The sequence below is a fragment of the Neofelis nebulosa genome, chromosome 10 (genome assembly GCF_028018385.1).
Source record: "Neofelis nebulosa isolate mNeoNeb1 chromosome 10, mNeoNeb1.pri, whole genome shotgun sequence".
Classification (NCBI taxonomy): Eukaryota; Metazoa; Chordata; class Mammalia; order Carnivora; family Felidae; genus Neofelis; species Neofelis nebulosa.
Window position 1 is genome coordinate 59540641 of NC_080791.1, and position 20512 is coordinate 59561152.

Genomic DNA, 20512 nt, shown 5'->3' on the forward strand with positions numbered 1-20512 from the left:
TCAGAATAACTCGGTTATCGGGACGAATTAAATTAACTTCTTCACATGAGCGCCGCCAGGCCTATTTCCCCTCCCTTCTGCTGGGCCGCAGGTGGGGAGGCCGAGGAAAGGGGTTGGGACCCTCCAGCCTGGCACTATGCGTAGCGAGCGAAGGTCTGGTCCAGATTGGGGCCCGATGGGGACTCTAGGGATCGGTCCCCGCGCCACCCCTCCCTGCACCTCGGGAGCCCAAGGAGGGCGGCGGGGACCCTTTGGGGTGGGGGTCTGGTGTGGCTGGGGGTGGGGCCTGGGAGGCCCAGGCCCCGCCCCACGGAGCTCGCCCCGCCCCGCTCCCTCCGCGGGGTCCTGAGCGTTAAAAGGCGCGCGGGCCCGGTCTGGCTGCACTTGCATTGCACCCGGGCGGAGGGTGGCCGCGACGGGGCGGGCGGACTCGCGGGCGCTCAGAGCCGGCCTCGGGTCCTCGGCGCCAGGCGCTCGAACCCTTATCCCGACCCCCACCCGGCCCGGGACCCGGACCCCAACCCCAACCCGACCCGGCCCGGTCCGGCCCCCGACCCCGACCCCCGGGCCGATGGACTACTCCTACCTCAATTCGTACGACTCGTGCGTGGCGGCCATGGAGGCGTCCGCCTACGGCGATTTCGGCGCCTGCAGCCAGCCCGGCGGCTTCCAGTACAGCCCCCTGCGACCCGCCTTCCCTGCGGCTGGTCCGCCCTGCCCCGCGCTCGGCTCTTCCAACTGCGCGCTTGGCGCTCTACGCGACCACCAGCCCGCGCCCTACTCGGCAGGTGAGCCCAGCCCCGGCCCAACCCTCCCTCCAAATCCTGCGGAAACCCCAGCCCCTGGTCTATGTGGCAGGTGACTGCGACTGTCCCCCACAGCTGCCACCATCCTTGTCCTCCAACACCCCGCGGGAACCCCAGCCTCCCTGTAAGATGGGGTTCCCCTAGACAGAGTTGAGCCCCACCCTCTCATCCTTCCCCTTCCTCTTTCTCACTGCCAAATCCCTATCCTGTGCTCTTTAGGTCAGGGAAAGAGATCCCTGGTGCAGCCCCAGACCCCTCACCAGGTCCACTTGTCCCCACCTGCAAAGACTTACCACCAAACCTCTCCATCCCCGTATCCTTAGAAGATACTCCGGCTCAATCCAATCAGATCCCATCCTTATCCCCACCCCACTTCATGTCTGACCCCCAGCAAGGGCTCCTGCAGCAGCTGAGCTGCCCACATGGAAACCTTCCTAGAGCCCCAGCATCATCAAGCCCCTCCTGCTTGGTTTTGAACCCATCCTGCCTGTGTCCTGACCCTCTTGCACCACTGAATCCCGTTCTGTTGCCAGAAGAAAAGAGTTAAGCCACTTTCGTTCCCCCTGGGGCCTCTCCCAGCTAGAGTCCTGCAGAACCCAGAGGCAGCCCCCACCACTTCCAAGCCTCTTGATTCAAGTCCCCATCTGAACCCTCAACCTCATAGAGCCTCTCAGCCATCCCCATCTCACGGTTAGAGTCCAAGCTGCCCCACCCAATGTCCTTATCTCCTTCCTTCCTGAGAACACCACTGGGACCCAAGTAGAAGATTGGGGCCTGAAGGGTGGTGAGGGATGGTGCGATAGGAACCTAGATTTGGAGAAATGAAAACCAGCAAGATGGAGGCAAACACTGGAACAAGGATGGGGAGATTGGGTAGTCTGGGCCAGATGAGGATAAGGATTGGGGAGATACAGTCAGGAAATGGGGATATGGGCCCGAGAGAGATGGAGTTCTGAGATGGGGAGTTGAGGACAGATACAGAGAAGTGTGAGCAAAGACGGGAAGATTGGGGACCATGGGAGAAATGGGGACCCAGGGCTGGGGAGATAGAGATAAGAACTAGGTGATGGGGACAGGAATTATGGGAGATGGGAACCAAGGAAGACTGGCAACAGAGGTGAGGAAGATGGGATAGGAATGGGGTGTTAGAGACAAGGATTAGGGGGGAGATAGAGAACTAGGGACATAGGACAAAGATGAAGGATATTAGGGACCCCTAAAGGATATGGACACCTAAGCAGGGCTTGGAGACAGGGATGAGGAGACAGTGTCAGCAACACTGGCTGTGGGGCAATGGGGATTGGGATGGGGTAAATGGGAGACAAGGATGGGAAGAAAATGAGGGAGAGGGGTAGGGCTGGCTGTGGGGGAGTTGGGACACAGAGGTGCCTGGGAGGAATGAGAAGGGCAAGAAGAAGGTGAAGGAACCTGGGTGGGGAGAAACACGGACTCTTCTCAATGGCCACAAAGAGAAGAATGGTTCAGAAGGGGAAAGCTGAAGAGAGATGCGGATGGAGAGAGATGAGGAAGAGGAGAGGGGGACCAACATCTGGAGGAAAATGAGGCATGAGAGGGGGATGAGAAAATGAAGCCTAGGAGAAGAGAAATGGCAGGGTAGAGGGGGCCAAGTCCCTACATGGCAGAGTGTACACAGGCAGGGCTGAAAGTAGACCCAGGCCAGGGAGTCTCGGTCGCCCAGCCAGGTCCAGAACTGGTACTGGGAAGACTCACGATACTGATAAGACGTGACAGCCAAGGTTAAGGTGGACATGGCACAGCCTGAAACCAAACCGGCAGACTGACCAAGGCAGAAACACCCAAGCGGAGGTCGGAGGGGCAAGTGGACTGGAGGGAGATTAGGGAACAAGGCGGTGGGTGAGGCCAGGTCAGCGGTCTTGACCTGAGGATCAGATCCTGGTTCCTTCTCCTCTGCTCTTGGGCCCCATGTCTACCTGCGCCCTGTCCGTCTTCATTCCTGCCAGCTCCACTGAACGGTAGGGAAGAGGCTCAATTGGAGACTGAAAGGAGGAAGCCGAGGGGCCAGGGAAGGGGCAGGGACCGCGAGCGATCTCAGGGGCAGGACACAGCCGGCTGAGCTCTGCCCCTCACACCTTCACCCTCTTTGCTCCCCCTTCCTGCACACACCCCTAGTGCCCTACAAGTTCTTCCCGGAGCCGTCGGGCCTGCATGAGAAGCGCAAGCAGCGGCGCATCCGCACCACGTTCACGAGCGCGCAGCTCAAAGAGCTGGAGCGCGTCTTCGCAGAAACTCACTACCCCGACATTTACACGCGTGAGGAGCTGGCGCTCAAGATCGACCTCACGGAGGCTCGCGTGCAGGTGCGTGTTTTGCGTGTGTAAACGGGAGTGTGCGCGTGTCAGGGGGTGGGAAGTCAGTGCCCGGCACCTGGGGGCCACGGGACAGAGTGGCAGGCAGGTGCAGCCTGGGGGCGGAGAGCTGGGACCAGGAGCTAGGGCGCGGTCTGGGGGTGGTTGGGAAGGAGAGGATGGGCAGCTGCGGTAGGCGAGGGGGCCAGGACTCGGCAGACCTGAGGCCCTAGGGAGATCTGCGTGTTCAGCCCCCCAGATTTCCCCCTCAGTCTCCCTAGCAGGGACAGGCATGCGGAATCCTGGAAGGAGGCCGAGTGGGTAGAGCGGGAGCCCGGGGAGGCTTCAGTGCCAAGTGAGGCAGACGAATACGGGAAAGCCAGTGAGCTCCTCCACGTCCCCTCCCCAGGTCTGCAGCTGTGAAATCCCCGAGCCGGGAAATCCCGGGCTCTGGGCAGGCACAGGGCCCAGGAGAGCCAGGCCAGGGTAGATTCTGTTGTCTATCTCAGAAATCCAGTACAGAGGTTGAGCTGGTGCCCTTACTGGAGACCCTGAACAAAAGGTTTCCCCTGTGCCCCAACCCGTTCTCAACCGCCGTTGGACACCCCAGGTGGAAATTCCTGGAGCTTCGTGTAGGAAGGACTTCGGGGCAGGGCTTTGGGTGATGAGGGGAGCGAAGGCGGAGTCCCCGAGACCAAGAACACTGGGTCCGCGGGTGAGCAGATCCCAAGGGGGAAGACCTGGAAGGAAAGGGCAAGTGGAGGAGAAGAGGTGAACAGAGAGGTGAGGAGGGCAACGGGTCAAGTGGAGGGCCGAGGGGCCAACGCTCAGAAAGCTGGCAATAATCCTGATCCGGTCCCTTCTGGACTGAGGGCTCACCCGCGCCTTGCGGCCTCGGCCTGACCGGCCCCTGTGCCCGCAGGTCTGGTTCCAGAACCGCCGGGCCAAGTTCCGCAAACAGGAGCGTGCCGCCAGCGCCAAGGGTGCGGCGGGCGCGGCGGGCGCCAAAAAGGGCGAGGCGCGCTGCTCGTCCGAGGACGACGACTCCAAGGAGTCCACGTGCAGCCCTACGCCCGACAGCACCGCGTCGCTGCCGCCGCCGCCCGCCCCCGGCCTGGCCAGCCCGCGTCTGAGCCCCAGCCCGCTGCCTGCCGCCCTGGGCTCCGGGCCCGGCCCTGGCCCCGGGCCACAGCCGCTCAAGGGCCCCTTGTGGGCCGGCGTGGCGGGCGGCGGGGGCGGCGGGCCGGGCGCGGGCGCGGCGGAGCTGCTTAAGGCCTGGCAGCCGGCGGAACCCGGGCCGGGGCCCTTCTCGGGGGTTCTGTCCTCCTTCCACCGGAAGCCTGGGCCGGCCCTGAAGACCAATCTCTTCTAGCCGCCGGACTCTGGAGGCTCCGGGCCTGCCCCCCAGAGACGTCCTTGCCCCTCCAGGACCTGACAGAATCCCTCCCCATTCGGGCGCCCGCCTGAAGTGCCCATCCGTCCCTACCCCTACCATGTCTGACCCGTAGGTGTGCCCTCCCCAGCTTTGGAGAGAGATCAAGTCAGAGACACTCTCCTCCTCACCTACCCTACCCAGCAGAGCGGGGTGCTTTTCACTGGGGCCGCCACCCCTCCCCTCCCCAATTCCAGCTTGGTTTTCTGTGGAACCGGGATGAAATAACAGCGCTGGAATGTGAGGGTCCTCAAGTTCAGTAACAGCCTAGCTCTGCAGCTGGCTGGGTCACTTAGCCACCAGCCTGCTGCTCTAGCCCCTGGGTCAACCCACACTGACCCCACCCGTTCTGGTCGTCGTTGGGATAATGAGCCGCCTGAAGGGTCCCACTGCCAATTTGTCCCCTCCCATTCCCAGCCGGTCTGGCGCAGAGGTTAGGCCGGTTCAGAGCAGAGGGGCTGGCTGCCAGGGCATCGGGACAGAGGGGTTACCTCTTTCCTGATTTTTTTTTTTTTTTTTTGGTTGTTGTTGTTCTTTTCCTTGAAAAACTTGTAATTTATTGAGGTGAGTTTTGCTCAATCCAAATAAAACTTAATTTATTGAAGACATCACGCTGGCAACCCTTCTGAGTACTCAGGATGGGGCTACGCTGCCTGCAAGAGACGGTCCCCCTTGCAACCAGCGAGGAAGCCACTGCTGCCACGCATCCGCACCCCATGGTGGTATAGACCAGGAGACAGTGAGAACTAAGCAAACTAGCACTTTATGGCCCAAGATTCTTCTCCCCACCCCCAACCGGCCCCAATATTAAAGTGCCTGCCCTCCCTAAACCCACGCAGAAAAGCTTAAATAAACCCCAGCCCAGTCCTTGGGCTATTCCTTCATTTCCGGACGGACACCCCCAGAGTTGGGGTTGGGAGAGGTCCTAGCTGAGAACGCCCCACTGTGGTTCAAGGCCAGATAGAGGGCAGCAGAAACCGCGGTGAAGTGGGGGCCCAGACGTACCCAAATGGACCCTACAGGCACCCCCGGGACTGGGAGTAGGGGTCCAGAAAGGGAGGTCAGCACCAGAATAACCAAAATCCTTGGTAATTAGGGCAACTGACTCTGCTGTAAAAGGTGAAGGGCAGGATGTCCTAATTAGGGCATTCCAACATGATTGGGCAGTGGGGAACGCAGATCCCCAATAAATAGGCAGAGAGGTACTGCCCCACCCCTCATAATTTTCAACTTTGGGGCTAAGGCTGGGCCTTAGTAGGGGCGGGGAGGGGCGCTGAGTTCGCAGATTCGCAGTGCCACCGCTATCACTTGCTGAGCTGCAGGGTGTCCAGAAGGAGGCGCTTGTGAGCCGGGTCCTGCACCCCGGCCTCCTCCAGGTCCTCCTCGGTGATGTCGCTGTAGGGGTAAGATAGGCTGGGAGATCCGCGAAGTGGTCTTGAGGGCCCGTAGCTCCGCCCCAGGGGTCAGACCCACCCATCCGCCTCCAGCCCCGCCCCCACCTGAGAAACTCCAGGTCGTCCCAGCCATTGTGCACCAGGCCCTCCTCATAGCGCTCCAAACCGATGGCCCGCAGCCAGGCGCCCATGCCCGCCTCGCCCAGCCCGCTGGCCCGCCCGCCCTGCGGGCACGGAGCCTGAGGGAATAGGGCACGTCAGGGGGAGCACTGAAGGTACCCACACAGAGAAGCACCTGCAGACAGCCACTTTCTACCACGTGCTCTCGGGAAGGAGGCAAGAACTAGGGCTGATTGAAGTGTTCCCCTCCCCTCCCCCAAACTCTCCAGTGCCCAGCTCAGGGCAGAGGGGACACTACTAAGTGCTGAATGGTGAAGGAAGAAGATACCACCTCAGGTACACACAGACAGCCACCCCTCGTCCACACACCTCCTCTGCCAGGTCCTCCTGGATGCTCTCTCTGATGCGAGGTGGAGGGAAGCTGAGAGGCCGGCCATAGTCTGAGGGCAGTCCTCGGGGTGGCTGCAGCTCCAGGGGGCCTGGCAGAAGCACTGAGCGGCCAGGCCCAGCAGGAGCATAGTCCACCTCACTCAGCGTCTTGGCCATCTGCAGCACTGAGCAGGAACGATCGTCCCCACTGGCTACCTCCCCCAGGAAAGTGCTGGTAGGTGAGGGGCCTGGGGGTAGTGGGGGTCTTGGATGGGCCTTGGGAGGTGGTGGGCCACGGGCCTCACCCCCACTGCGGCCCCTGACCACTGGCCCTGTCAAAGGGTCCAGGCTGGGGGGCAGGAAGATGGCCGAGTCTGGCAGTGGTGGTGGTGGAAAGTCTGGAGGGGGCAGTGTGCCCCCAGACTCCTCATCTGATGAGCTCCCCTCTCCCACACGGGGGGGCCGGTGGCGCCCAAGCTGTGGAGCAGGCACTGTGATGGCCACTTTGTTCTTGGTGGCAGGTGGGACAGGGGTCCTGGCAGGCGAGGGTGGCTCCGGGGGCAGCAGCTGGTGTGGGACCCCTTCAAGGACGTAGTAGGCAGGGTTATTGAAGCTGTTCTTGGGTGGGGGGGCCACCACCCCTTCCGGCTCTGGAGCCCCCTCTGCCTTCAACCTGCATTTGGGAGCAGGATAATTAAGTCAGGACCCAGAGACCAAAGTGAAGGCAATGGGTGCAGTGGAAGGAGAACTGGACTGGGAGTCAGGAGATAAGAGTCCCTGGTCCTAGAATTGCATGAGACCTTGAGCACATTGCTTTCCCTCTCTGGCCCTCTGGTCTTCATCTCTAAAGTCAAGGAGACATGGCAGTTGAACAGATAATCCCTAAACTTCCTAGCCTTACTTGCTAAAATTCTCAGAGCGTAAATCAGTGCAAACAGGTGCCAGAAGTCAAGGCAATGAAGGCCTTTAATGGGAATGATCAGCCAGAATTTGAAAGCCTCTGGAGGCATCTGAGGCCAATCTACTGAGGAATCTTACCCAGGGATTCAGGTTAGTTTTACTCAAGCCTGAGGATAAAACCAAGGCGACTGATAACAGGTGAAGATGAGTGAAAAAGCACCAAACCGTACCTAGCAGCTTTTATTGAAGTTCAATCGACAGCTGGATATAATTAGAAAGTAAGCCTCACTTTCCAAGAGTATGAGCCACAGAATACTAGTTCCCCAGGGTATTAATAGTTACTGTGTGGAAAAGAAGTTTCCTAGCACATTAAGTTTGGGAAACTATATTCAACAGAGTTGAAAAACAGTTTCCTTCCTGTCCACATGCTCAGAGCTTTTGCGAACACTAGTGTGCACTGGACTATCTAAGAAAAGAATCTAGCAAGAACCGTTTCCCAAACCCATTTCCAATAGGGCATCTTGTAGGACTGTGGTCCCATAGTATGCACCGAGGGAAATCCCAGGCTGAAGCCAAACAGAAAGCTCAAGCTAAATCTGTTTACATGGAAGGAACTATTGCAAAAACAACTTCTAATTCTATTTTTTAAGGCAGAATGGGGAGGAAAGGCTCACTGTGCTCCTTTGGATTCAGAGAGCCACACCGAAGAGGGGATTGGCTGGCCAGAGTGGCCACAGGTGTAGAGCCCTGGCACTCCCAGCCATGGGGCGTCAGAACACTCAAGCAGCAAATGATCCCCAGGCTGGCCGTGAGAACCAAACATAGCAATAGTTAAAGTGGGGGGATAACAGGTTCCTTCTCTCACCTGGAGGTCAAGGGCTCCTCCCGGGGAGCAGCTCGAGGTGGGGCTGGGGGCCTCCCAGTTGGTGGTGGTTTCTCTGGTTCTTCGAATAACCTGGACAGTGGGCAGGAGGCCTCTGCAGGGGCTGGCTTGCGGTTCCCTGACCTGCCGGGGGTGTATAGGGAGGAGATGCTGTAGAGGCTGTCCCAAAGCCCCCGGGTACCCCTTCATGGGACACCCAGCACAACCCCAGCTCACCTGGGATCCTGGCTGCCTCGAGACACAGAGGGGGCTTTGCTCTTTGCTCCTGCCTCGTCCTTATCAATGCTGATCCACTCTGGGGGAGGAAGAGAAAAGAGACTCAGAGAGGACCTGGGGTCCTAGACCCTAGATACCCACTGGGCCTACCAGCCTCTTTCCAGCTACTCCTCAGGGCAGGCCCACTCCCAACCATGGCTGCAGAACTTCCAAATATTCCAGGGATTCTAACATGCTCTCCCCACACCCTCGGTTCTCCTTTCCGAGACCTGCCCACACCACCCCATCTCATGCCCCATATCCCTCCCAGTGGAGCCCCCACCGTAGAGTCGCTCACGGGTGCCCAGGCGCTCTGTGGGCACCCGCACCTTCATGGAGCCACGGATGTTGCCTGTCTCCTCGCCACGGTGGGACAGGAAGGTCAGGAACTGCTGTGCTGTGCTGCCAATCATGGACTTGAGTGCCACCACACACTCCCCTGAAGGGCAGATGGGGTAGACCAGCAGATTGCCAAACCTTTCTAGGTCTCTGTTTGGCTTTCTGTGCCCCTTGGCACCCCTCACCCCTCACCATAGGATTCGTAGCCATCCATGGATTTGACCGTGAGCAGGAGGTGCTGGTCCTGCAGGTACTCGATGTCAGCCAGAATTGGCTTGAGCTAAGGAGCAGAGAGACCCAGTGAGGAACAAAGCCCCAACCATCCCCTCCTACCCGACACCACTCATCCCTACCCTTAGGCTCGTCCATGCTCACTACCACTCATCTACTAGGGAAAAATCCCAAATCCTTAACACAGAGGACACAGCCCCACATGGGCCCTTCATAACATTTAACAGCATCGTAATTAATTTTCCGCATCCTCAATGGCTAACACGGGACCTGACATTTAGCAGAAACTCGAAAAGCTTTTGTGAACAAATAAATGAACCTACAACTTGGTCCCACACCCCTCAAAGAAAGCAAATGCCCTCATCCTCATTCATGCCCAGCCCCCAGCACACACATGCACATACACATGCATGCACGCACACCCATGTGCACGTACATACATGGACATGCTCCACTGCACCTCTCCCTATGCCCTCACCTACAAGCCCAGGCCCTGACAAAAGCCTCACCGTAGGCAGCTGGCGTGAAGACCACTGCACCTTGAGGAAGTTGATGTTGTCACTGCTCTGGGCATCATTCTCAAAGCTCTTCTTGTACTCTGGGGTGAGGGTGGGGAATACCCGACTGAGTGCCACCTCCCGGCTTCCCTTCCCACTATCCAAGGGGGATATCCAAGGTGTCTGGGCACCTCTGGCTCCCCATCCCTCTCAGGCCACACCCAGCCCGGGGCCCCCCTCTGACCCTCCAGGCAGGTGGAATAGAATTCAATGAAGAACTTGGTGCGGCTGGCTGTCTTCACAATGGCCTCAATGCTCTCAAACTCAATGTAGGCCTGGTCCGAAGTCTTTGAGAGACCTGAGGGGTAAAGGGAAGAAGGCAGTCAGGAGGGCTGAGAGGGTGACAGGAGGAACAGGACAGAGACTGAGCCCTGGAAAGAAATCAGGGGTCATGGCAGAGCAGTAAGGGAGGTCCCAGGAAGGAAGGCCAGGAGGGGCCTCCCCAATCCCCAGCAACCAATGGGGAGACCCCAAAGCCCAGACCATGGACCAGGGCAAACAGACAACCCAAGGATGAGAGACCATCTAAGGAAGGGCTGGAGGATGAGAATGGCTGCAGGGATGGCCTGCCAACAATCCCCCACACTACCAGGCACACTCAGCGGTACACATGTGGTTCCAGGCAAATACAGATACACGTGCACGTTTATACTCACACACATACACACACTCATGGACATGTACTTCTCATGATGCCCCAGGCACAGACACCCTCACACAGCACACATTCAGAAACATTACCGCATGTCCGTGTATACACACAAACACACGCACAGATATATTCAAACCTATGCACATCCCCAGGCCACCACCAGTGCCTATCCACCCACAAGCACATCCAGAATAGTCACCTTTCTTAGAGATGAACTGAGAGGTAACTCCAACCTCAAATGTCCCAAACACAGGGGAGTGGTCGCTGGTGACGATGTCATCAGTGCAACCTGGGATAGGAATGGGAGCTCAGGGGCAAGCTCTTTATTCTCCGTTCCCACTTCCCAAAGCTAGGGCAGTGTCAGGACAGTGACCACCCAGGACTGCCCATCACCCTGTCCAGGAAACTCTGACCATAGGAATTGCAGATGATGTGGGTCTCAGGGTAGGATTTCCAGAGAATCCGGTCACACCATGAAGGCACATTGGTCCGGACCTGGGGCAGGAGATGGCAGCATGGTCAGGTTCAATAGCTGGGGTTGCTCAGCATGAGCCCCACCCAGCAGAGCTGATGAGGCCCTATGCTCCCACCACACCAGGCCCCCGTGCCTACCTCCCTTCTTGGGTCCTTGTAACACTCAGGATCACCCCTAAGGCCTCAGAGGAACCACAGAAGCTGGAATAGTAACTGCCCAGACCCTTGACCAGACATGTACCCTTGATTCACTGCAGGCCAGGGGAATCTCCCAAGCACTCCGCCCCCAAACCTGCCTCGTTCCCTTCACTCACCCCAGTTGGCTTCTGCTTGTGCCAGGCATACGTGTCCCGGGAACCCCGCTCATAGCGGTAGGTGGGTGGGAAGGAGATCTCCTCCTCACCTAGGAAAGGCAGGGAACAAGTATGGATCAGGGCCCTGAAGACCCAGGAGTATCGTAAAGGCCCCATCCCTTAGAGACCTCCTGACAGGCCCACACTCACTGAATCGAAGAAAGACCTTGTGTTTCTCACGCTCCAAGTTGAGCTGGTCCACTCTGAGCAGGGGCTCAAACTCCTTCCTGCTGATGTAGTTGAGGATCTCCTGTGGTGAGGACACAAAGACTGAAAACTCCCTCTTGAGCCACAGCCAGAGTCAGAGGTAGGATCCCAACTGGCCCCCCAGCCCAGCTCCCCTACCAGTCACCACTGGCCCTGTTTGCACCTGGATATCCATGTCCAGGCGGTAGTTGAGGTCCCCAAACCAGAAGAGGTGAGTGAAACGCAGAGAGATGTCAAAGGCACTGAGCTGTCGGTCACCTAGTGAGAGCAGCCGCAGGATGTCCAGGTAGTTCTGGTTCCGCCTATGGTGGGGGTGGGGGGAGGCCTCCAGGGTCACAAGCCAGGGACTGGCAGAAAGGTAAGTCTCTGGGGTCAGGTACAGGGTAGGGCTCAGGGTGCCTGGGGACAGAGGAAATAGCTGGGAACAAGATCAAGGTCAGGAACAGACAGCAGTCTCGGGTTTGGACAAGGGAGAAGGGGCTCTCTGGGGACAGGGAGGTAGGTGGGTCATGGACTGGGATATGGGAAAGGGAATAGGTCTCAGGCGAATAGGGAATGAGGGTAAAGACTTGGGGAGGTGCCCCCCTCACCGGGCAGTTTTCTCATTTCCCGAGGTAAGGTGGCAATTCACAAAGCCAAATGAGGTGCCATTAAACATGAAGGAGACACCCACAGCCCCCTTGTTTCCTGTCAGGGCAAGCAAGAAAAGAAGGCCTGTGTCACATCTAGAGGGCTCCCAAGTCTCCCCTCTGCCCCTCGAAGCAGCAGTGGGAAGGTTCTCCCAAGTCCCCCCCGCAGAGGCTTATGAGGCAGGCAGGCCCCTGAACACATCCCCTCCTTCCCTGGAGGTGCCACACAGATCACACGCGGTCCATCTGGATGGCCCGAGTTTCTCTGCATGTGTGAACAAGGCCCCTGGAGATCACAGGGGATCCCAAAGGTGACGCTGAAAGGACTTGCAGATTCTGAGCAGAATCTATGCTGAGGGAGCACTGGACCACAAACCAAGAGACCTGGGCACTCTGCCAGGTCCTCCACATACTAGTCGTGTGACCTTGGAGAGGTCACTCAGCGACTCTGGGCCTGAGTGTTTTTTGGGTCTTTTTGAGTTTTATCATCTATGAAATAGAGGTAATTATCCTGGCCCTGCCTTCCTAGTGGTGCTGGAAGAGATTTAGAATATGAATATGCTTTACAAAGGGCTCTCTATAGGGGTGCCGGGTGGCTCAGTGGGTTGAGCCTCTGACTCTTGATTTCAGCTCAGGTCATGATCTCACATTTCATGAGTTTGAGCCCTACATCAGGCTCCATGCTGACAGCACAGAGCCTGCTTGGGGTTCTCTCTCTGCCCTGCCCCCTTCCCTCCTGCTAACTGTCTCTCTCAAAATAAACACACTTTAAAAAAAATGGGGGGAGGGCTCTCTATATAAGAAAGCTGGGAGCAACCAAAAGGAGGAGACTGTGAGCTGGAGAGGAAGCAGGAGGCGTGGACAGAGGGACCCTGCCCACCCTGCTCACCCAGGGTGTTGGCGATGCCAGTCTTCACGCTGGATGTACTGACGTGGCTGATTCGGTTCTCGTGCTCTGGCTTGACCAGCACAGCCACCTTGATGTTCCACAGTGACTGCATGGCAATCTGGGTAGAGGGTTTGGGGTCACTCCGGCCCTGGACCGGGGCCACTGTCCGCATTCCCCTCCCACCCCCACCTACACTACAGACTGTTCTGTCAGTCATAGGATAGGAAGGTCTCCACTACCCCTTTTTCCTGAGGTGCCAGAGAGAAACACAGCACATTCCCATAGCATGAAGGACTCGGGTTAGACCTCCTAAAGGATATGCCCAGGGACCAAGGGAAAAGCCAGTCAACTTGTGCTCCCCAGGGTCACCCATGAGGTGAAGTAGGATAGTTTGGGGTGGTGTGTGAGGAGGGGGACTGGACAAGATGACCCCCTCACCGGGCGGTAATCCAGATCTGTGAGCTCCTTGAGGCCCCCGCGTAGTAGGTCCAGCCACTCGCGGTCGCCCACCGAGTTCTCCTGGGTCCCAAAGACATAGATGTCATGGGGTATGGTCACTGTGACTTCATCCAGGGTTTTCCCTAGACCCTTCGATGTGAACCAAGATGTCACGTTTTTCGGAGGTGGTACACTTCCTGGAGGCGAAGGGGATGGGGGCGGTCAGGCCCTTGACCTGGGGCTATTCCTCTCTCCCATCCCAGCCCCAACCTGGGCCTGACCCATATTCCAGGTGCCTATGAAGACAGAGATCATGTCGGGCTCATCTTGCTTCGAGTGCTTGTTCTTCATGAGCTGCAGCAGCTGGCAGAAGGCCTCCCGCTTCTGGGGGGACAGCGACTAGTTAGGGGAGGTCCCTGGTAGGTGGTAGGTCCCATGAGGTCATGCCTGTGAGTTCACTGAATATCCACTACTCAAGCAGACAACAGATACTCAATAAACGCTCACTGAATGACCATTTGACTCTGCCCTCAGGCCACCCGTTTTCAGTACACATACTCTCTACCCTGTCAGACCCACTCCTGCCAAGAGGGATGACCGGCCTACATCACGTGTTCCCTCTCTTCCCATCCCACAGGGGACCCCTGCAGCCCCCAGGGCCTAGCCCAACATGCCACTCACCCGGGCACTGACAAAGATGAAGTCCTTGCGCTGCGTCCGATCCTTCTCCTTCTCAAACACAACTCCCAGCTTGTTCTGGACACGCTGGGACTTAATGAGCTGGCGGACTAGGGGATGGAGGATGGTTACACTGGCCTGTGCACCAAGGCCTGGAGGCCACCCTGCCCACCACCCCAGGTTGCGCCCTGGCTCACTGCGGTCGTGTGTGAAGGTCGTCCAGTCCTCCTGTGAGTCCCGCTGTCTCCGCAGCAGCACCAGCCGCCCACCCTCCACATCCACGCTCAGCGTGAACTTCTGTGACTTCCCAATCTTGGTCAGGTCACCCAGGGTCACATCCAGCTTCACCTGCAGGTCAGGAGGTGTGTAGGCTGCTGAAAAGACCTCGGGGCAGGTGACACCCCCTTCATCTCCAGCTGCTCTTTGGCCCATGAGGCCCCACCTGTCACCCCTCCGTGTACCTCAAAGGCCTGCACGGGGATGGTCTTGGCCTTACGTATGGATGGCTGCAGCGGGGCCGGCGGGGCTGTGGAGCTCATGTCCTGCAGGGCCTTCAGGGCCTGGAGTGGGGAAGGGCAGGGAAGGGCGGGCAAGGTCAGGGGACATGCTGAAAGCTGGGGCCAGGGGGGACACAGTTGATGTGGGGTCAATGCTAAACTGTAGATTCAGGGTTGAGATCAGTTAGGCCAACGCAAATACTCAGAGACTGCTAGGTCAGGTCAGAGGTCAGGGTTAAGGCTACCTTTTTCTGGATGCCTGACAGGAAATCCTTTAACACGGACAGCTTCAGCACCAGGCTCTCTAGTTCCTGCTCCCCAGTCTGTGGTGGATTCTGCACAGAGAAAGAATAAGGTTTGTAACATGCGGCCACCGCGCAGGAGGTCCCCCACCCAACCCGGAACATGAACCCCTTCCCCACAGGTCTCCTCACAATCCCACCTGCTGCTGCAAAAGGCGGGTCACCATGGGAGAGCTCTGCTGGTCAAACACCTTGGACAGGATCTCCAGGCCTGACAGGACCTTGTCCACCTCACTAGGGGAGACAGTAGGTCAGAACTCCCTACCCCAACCCAAGTATGGGGAAGGGGGGCTGAGTGTGCAGCTTCAGCCTCTACGATGAGGATACGAGGGTTCAGGTGAGGACAAGTCAGGAGGCAACAGCTGGCTCCCTGTTCAGGGCCAGAGATCAGAGGTCAGAGCATTTGTGCAGCAAGGGGGCAGGCGAGGACAGGTCAGAGGAGAGGCTGCATGCATGGTGTTGGGTGCCCCAGGTACCTGTGCAGCCTCCGGCAGGAGGTGGCCAGGGTGCGGGTAAGATGGGGCAGGTTGCTGGCTCCACCTCGCACAGCCTCCAGGTCCAGTCCGTAGCTACCCTTCAGGTACTCGTGCGAGACAGTACTCAGCCCGTTGGGAGCACTTCAGGGAGGGGTTAAAAAGTCAGTGAAGAATCTGCTGACCCTGTCCCAGCACCGCCACCCTATCCCTAGAGGAGATAGTACTGGTAACAATTGGAGCACCATGGATCAGGGAGTCTACCTCTGGGGCTGAGATGGGATGAAGGTCCCTGGGGGAGGAGTGGGGGCTGGGAAGGTCTCTCTACCTTTGATGAGGACAAGTTCTCAGAGGAGAAAGGGAATTCCTGTTCGGCGTAGGGGGTTGCGGTCTTACCTTTCAGCAGCTGGAGTTGTGGGAGTCTCAGGGGCTGCTGGGGGGCTGCCAGGCCCCATGGGGGCAGAAATACTGGTGGAGCCAGAGCGCGGGGGCAGTGGGGGCTTCTCATCCTCCCCATCTGTGGACAGGAGTCAGTGGGGCAGCTGTTTGGGCCTCCCCATTCTCATTCAAGTATGGGGGGATGCTGTGGCTATCAGAGACTTCCACAGAGGTGGGGTAAAGGGCTCTGGTATCATGGTTAGGGGCAGGGGGCTTTAGGGCAGGCAGGTTGAGAAGATGTGATGGGAAAAAACAGGTGGTGTCTGGGGAAGGGACAGAGAAGACATATGTACACGGCACAGCAGGCAGCACCTGAGGCATCACGGTCGTCCGGTGGGTCTGGCTCTCGCTCCCGCTCCACAGGGAGCAGCAGGGCGCACACAAGGCCCTGGTTGGGCTGGGCATACAGGCCGATGAGCTCGCCCAGGGTCTGGAAGCGGCGCACGGGCACGCCCTGCGAGGTCTGCGAGCAAGCAAGGGTGGGAGAAAAATCAGCCAGTCACAGGCTGGAATCAAGGTCAGGGGTTGGGGTCCAAGCTCCTACCTGCACGGCCAGGAAGTCTTCTCCATCAGGTAGAATTCTGTATGTATGCACATGCTTCTGATACCTGATGACAAAGCAGGGGTCAGAATCTGTCGCCCCCAAGCTGGGGTCTAAGCCCCAAGGTACCCTCTCCTCCTGCCACCAGGCTCAGCCCCCAGCCCACTCAGGTTAGTTTTCCTAAAATCCTTTACTCAGTCCACACAGGGTTAATGATGAGGCCAGTCTACTTCTAGCCTGCCAGTCTACTTCTAGCCTGCTAGTGTTGCCAACAAGAGCAGGAATGACCAGCAGCATCCCCCCCCCCCCCCACCCCAGCCAGACCTACATAGGCTCCACACCCACCACAGGGCCCGGGAAGCAACAGGCAGCTCTTTTGTGGCCTCCACAGCTGTCTAAACAGCCCCTCGGGCTGTGGTACCAGCTCTGGCCCCCCGCCAGAGTAAGAGTCCTCAGAAGCCTGGTAACCTCTGTTTGCATGCATAGGCAATGTGCTAACACACGTGTGTCCCTGCTGTCTGTGTTTACATTGGTGTCTGTCTCTACTGGAGCTGGGTGTGTCAGGGGCCATTTTTGCTAGGGAGTATGCGGGTATCCCAGCTTCTGTCCCCCTTCCCCAGATACCAGGAAATTGGGATGACCCAAGGGGTCCCCTGTGGCAGACCCAGGCTTGTAAGAGTGCCAAACTGAGGAGGGGCAAGAGGGGTACTGACAGGTGGCAGCAACAGCTGAGCAGGTGACAGCTGAGCCAGGCCTGGGCAGCACAGGCCACACTCAATGGGGGCAAAGACTCTCTCTTGCAGCCATACCTCAGGTAAGCTTGCTCAACAGTGCCACCCGGGTCCATGTGTGTGCTGGGCAGGAGGGGGACACTGGCACCAGAGGACCGAATGCCTGTTTGAGGAGACCCTACACCTTGGCCACAGTCCATCCCCCACCTCAAGTAAGCCCCCTTTGGGCACTCTCCTGGATGCTGACGGGGCAACATTCTGTGCGGGTGTCTTTGTGCACTGGTTTGTGGACTGTGGGTCTGTATTTATAACATAAGCAACCCATGAACTGAGCCCTGTCTGCATGACAGGCTGGGTACTCAACACCCCACAGATGTGATCTCATTTAATCCTCACATTTTGGTACAGATATGAGCACCAACTCCATTCTCCAGAAGAGGAAATAGGCTCAAAGAGGAAAAGTGATTTGCCTCACTTTTAAGTAAAAGGCAGAGCTGGGACTTAAAGCCAGGGCAGAGCCCAGTGCCTGTATCCCGACCTGCCAGTCAGATTGCCTGTGCCTGTTGGAGCAGGGGTGTGTCCGGAAATGTTACCCACCTACAGGTAAGCAAGTATGTTTCTCATCACCTACCCCCAGGCTTCTATCCCATTTCTGACCCCTCCCCCCATCCCCGGGCTGCAGAGATGCAAGGAGGAGCCAGAGTCAGCTGGCAAAGCCAAAGCCCCTGACACAGACAGACCCTCACTCCACCCATCTCCTCCCCTGGCAGTGGAGTCTGGGCTCTCCCCTCCTGGGACAATAATGTTCCTCCCCTAGACACAGGCCCAGCTGTCCCCCTCCCACTCAACAGCTGACCCAGCACCTGCCTCCCTCCCCTCTCTAATTAGGGGATATGCCTCAGAGGGGGCTGGGAGGCAGGACTCCGTGATATTTATCTGCGGAAGCTGTCCCTTGTTAGTCTCTCCTACTGGACGTCAGACTTGGTGCATAAGCTGAGATTTAGGGGACCCCTTCTTCTTCGTCTTCAGGTCCACTGCCCAGGCCGGGGTTTCTCAACGCCAACACTACTAAAATTTTGGACTGCATAGTTCTTTGTTGTGAGGGACTATCCTGTGCATTTTAGGATGTGTGGTGGCATCACTGGCTTTTACCCACTAGATGCCAGTAGCACTATATCCCACTTGTGACAACCAAAAATGTCTCCAAACATCGCCAAGTGTCCCTGAGGGGTAAAATCAACCTCAACTGAGAACCACTGGCCTATGCCCATGTACCCCCAAAGAAGTGAGGAGAACAGAGGGGTAAGGGACAGAACGACAGGGGTTTGGGAGGGTTCACGAGGCTGAGGAATACTACCAGATCCTAACAAGGCCCACAGGAGCCCACCTAGTATCAGACCACGGGGTGCAGGAGACAGCTCAGGGAGAAGGCTCCAAACATACCAAACGCACCCGACACCACTGCCACATACAGCTGATGGGTACAGGCACAGGATGAGATCCATTCAGGGAGCTGCCAAGTCTGGCTCCACATTCAGCACCCATAGCTCAGGGCTAGGGCAGCCAGGATGCCCAGGACTGGGGCCCAGAGCCAGGGCACATGAACGCGCCCATTGATTCATGAAATAATGACACGGCCCCATATAGCCTCACATCCCCTTTTCTCAACACCACTCTGCTCCACCAGCCCCAGACATCTACGGCCAGGCAGGTCCCAATTTCAGTCCTGGCGGCACAGGAAGCTGCTGGGCATCCTCACATATCCATCAGTCTCTCTGGCCTCAACTCCCTCTATGCCTACAGCTCTTAACACCCAATCCCTGTATAAACAGAACTGCATATAACCCCGGAACACACATCCACACATCCTCACTCCCTCCCGCCCCTCCTGCCTGGAGGGTGCCTGAGGGGGTCTGCCAGAGACTCCCTGCATTTTTCCCTATTACAGCCACCCTGTTTAACAGGACCCCACATACTCTGCCCTCCCTGCCCCAGAAAGTGTCCCCAGACACAGCAGGAAGGAAGTGCCCCCTGCATCCTTCCTCAGTCCCGGCTTGAAGCCAAAGCTCCCACTGTGGAGGGCGCAGACGTCCCACTGTCCCAGGCCCTCCGCGCACATGCAAGGAACCTGGGCCGTGCCCCCGCCCGCCAGGAGCCCCAGCCCACTCACAGGACACAGAGCGCGAAAGCTCCCGCCACGCTCTCGCTGTCTCGGACCAGGAAGCTGCCATCGCGGCCTGCCCGGGCCAGCAGCTCCTCGGCGGCAGCTCGGCTCAGGTCGCGGTGGTACCAGGCGGGGGCCGGGCTGCCCAGCGCGCTCCCGGGCCCCGCACCCCCCAGGCACGGCGCCCCGCAAGCCGAAGCCATGGCGCGTGTAGGGCTCAGCGCCTCCCGCGCCCACCGCCCCGCGCCATCCGCCCCGGGACGCTCGGGGCTGAGGCTGGGGGCGGGCCCGGGCCCGGGCCCTGAGGATCCGCGGACCGGACCGGGCTGGATGTCTGGGGCTCCGCGCTCTGCCGCGCAGGCCGCCTTGTTCGCCGCGCCGCCGCCGCCGCCGCCGCCGCCGCCGCCTGCAGCGCCGGCCTCAACTTGAAGAGAAAGAAAAGTTTGTTCAGAGGCGGCGGGGGAGGGGCAGGAGCGCAGCGCTGAGCCGGCGGCCGGCCCCCTCCCCCTCCGCTCGGCCCACGGCCCGGCCCGCCCCTACCCCCACCATCTTCCCCGCGGGGATGATGGCCCCCACATTCCCTCAGGATTCCCCCAAACCCACAATGATCCTGCCCTGCCATCACCACCCCTTAGAGATCCAGTCCCCAACCATCCCCCCAACGAAGGTCAAGTTCCCCCACCCTGCTTCTGGACACTTTGGATCCCGGCCCCCTCTCCGGAAAATAAGCCGTCTCTAGTAATCGCAATGATATGACCCCCAATTCCCATAATCGTCTAATTCCACCCCAAATCCTTTCCATTCAGCTCCCCTTGCAGCCTCAAAGGGTCGAGTTCCCAAAACCCGCGAGGGATCCAAGATGAACCTCTTCCCATCCTTATCCTCGTTATCCGAGCGGCCTGGACCTTCAACTCCCGTGAAATCTAGGCCCCTCTTAGACCTGAACCCTCAAACTCCACTGGGGCCAGCCCCCGACAAATCCCGCGGGGGTAAATCCCCCCTCCCCCCATTGAGACCTGGTCTCCCATACACCCTCAGACAAGGTCCAGTGTCCTCGAATCCCCGGGCACAGTCCCTGGCAGCCCCTCGCAGCCGGGGCAGAGCCCTTCCCCCCTCCCTGCCAAGTTCCCTGGCACCATCCCCCATACACGCAGGCCGGGGCCTTGAGGGGTTCAGCAGTCCGAGATCAGCACCCCCAACTGCCCTCTGGAAGAAAGTTCCCTCAAACCCCTGGGCTCCCGACTTCTCCCCAGAACCGCAGCCGCCGCGCGCAGACCCCCACCTCCTGGGCCGCTCCGATGCCCCTTTCCCGGGGGAAGCGGCCCTTGACTCTCAACGGCCACTTAAGATGGCCATCCTCTGCCGCCGCACCCCCCCTCGCCTTCCGCCCCGCCCGCCGCTCCGCCCCCGCGGCTCTCCGCGGAGCCGGGGGT

At 58.7% G+C, this 20512-nt stretch overlaps 2 protein-coding genes across 3 annotated transcripts; one reads left to right on the forward strand and one right to left on the reverse strand.

Moving 5' to 3' along the window:
* Positions 1-414: 414 nt before the first annotated feature.
* On the forward strand, positions 415-5031 carry PHOX2A (paired like homeobox 2A). Its single transcript, XM_058687884.1, has 3 exons — positions 415-788; positions 2958-3145; positions 4056-5031. Exons 1-3 carry the CDS (start codon positions 572-574, stop codon positions 4503-4505), a joined length of 855 nt encoding a protein of 284 aa, XP_058543867.1. The 5' UTR covers positions 415-571; the 3' UTR covers positions 4506-5031.
* A 103-nt stretch (positions 5032-5134) lies between these two features.
* Positions 5135-20469, reverse strand: INPPL1 (inositol polyphosphate phosphatase like 1). Of its 2 annotated transcripts, XM_058687882.1 has the most exons (29): positions 20362-20469; positions 19086-19503; positions 16188-16251; positions 15956-16106; positions 15602-15722; positions 15209-15349; positions 14873-14966; positions 14676-14765; positions 14395-14493; positions 14131-14281; positions 13937-14043; positions 13537-13639; positions 13256-13452; positions 12818-12935; positions 11890-11986; positions 11463-11601; positions 11243-11342; positions 11054-11142; positions 10679-10760; positions 10465-10554; positions 9798-9911; positions 9566-9654; positions 9018-9105; positions 8770-8925; positions 8448-8526; positions 8214-8354; positions 6449-7121; positions 6065-6198; positions 5135-5960 (listed from the first exon to the last, which is right to left on the reverse strand). In XM_058687882.1, exons 2-29 carry the CDS (start codon positions 19280-19282, stop codon positions 5870-5872), a joined length of 3795 nt encoding a protein of 1264 aa, XP_058543865.1. In that variant the 5' UTR covers positions 19283-19503; positions 20362-20469; the 3' UTR covers positions 5135-5869. The 2 variants fall into 2 exon arrangements, with proteins under 2 accessions (XP_058543865.1, XP_058543866.1); XM_058687883.1 differs by lacking the exon at positions 6065-6198.
* Between the last annotated feature and the right edge of the window lie 43 nt (positions 20470-20512).

What these genes read in the sequence shown, in the direction of transcription:
- INPPL1 (XM_058687882.1), bottom strand. Translation starts at nt 19,282, where the DNA reads ATGGCTTCGGCTTGCGGGGCGCCGTGCCTGGGGGGTGCGGGGCCCGGG. An exon ending in CAGATCTGGATTACCGCCCG is followed by an intron (nt 12,936 to 13,255) that starts GTGAGGGGGTCA and finishes CCCTCTACCCAG; the next exon opens with ATTGCCATGCAGTCACTGTG. An exon ending in CGAGGCAGCCAGGATCCCAG is followed by an intron (nt 8,355 to 8,447) that starts GTGAGCTGGGGT and finishes CACCCCCGGCAG; the next exon opens with GTCAGGGAACCGCAAGCCAG.
- PHOX2A (XM_058687884.1), top strand. Translation starts at nt 572, where the DNA reads ATGGACTACTCCTACCTCAATTCGTACGACTCGTGCGTGGCGGCCATG. An exon ending in GCCCGCGCCCTACTCGGCAG is followed by an intron (nt 789 to 2,957) that starts GTGAGCCCAGCC and finishes ACACACCCCTAG; the next exon opens with TGCCCTACAAGTTCTTCCCG. An exon ending in TCACGGAGGCTCGCGTGCAG is followed by an intron (nt 3,146 to 4,055) that starts GTGCGTGTTTTG and finishes CTGTGCCCGCAG; the next exon opens with GTCTGGTTCCAGAACCGCCG.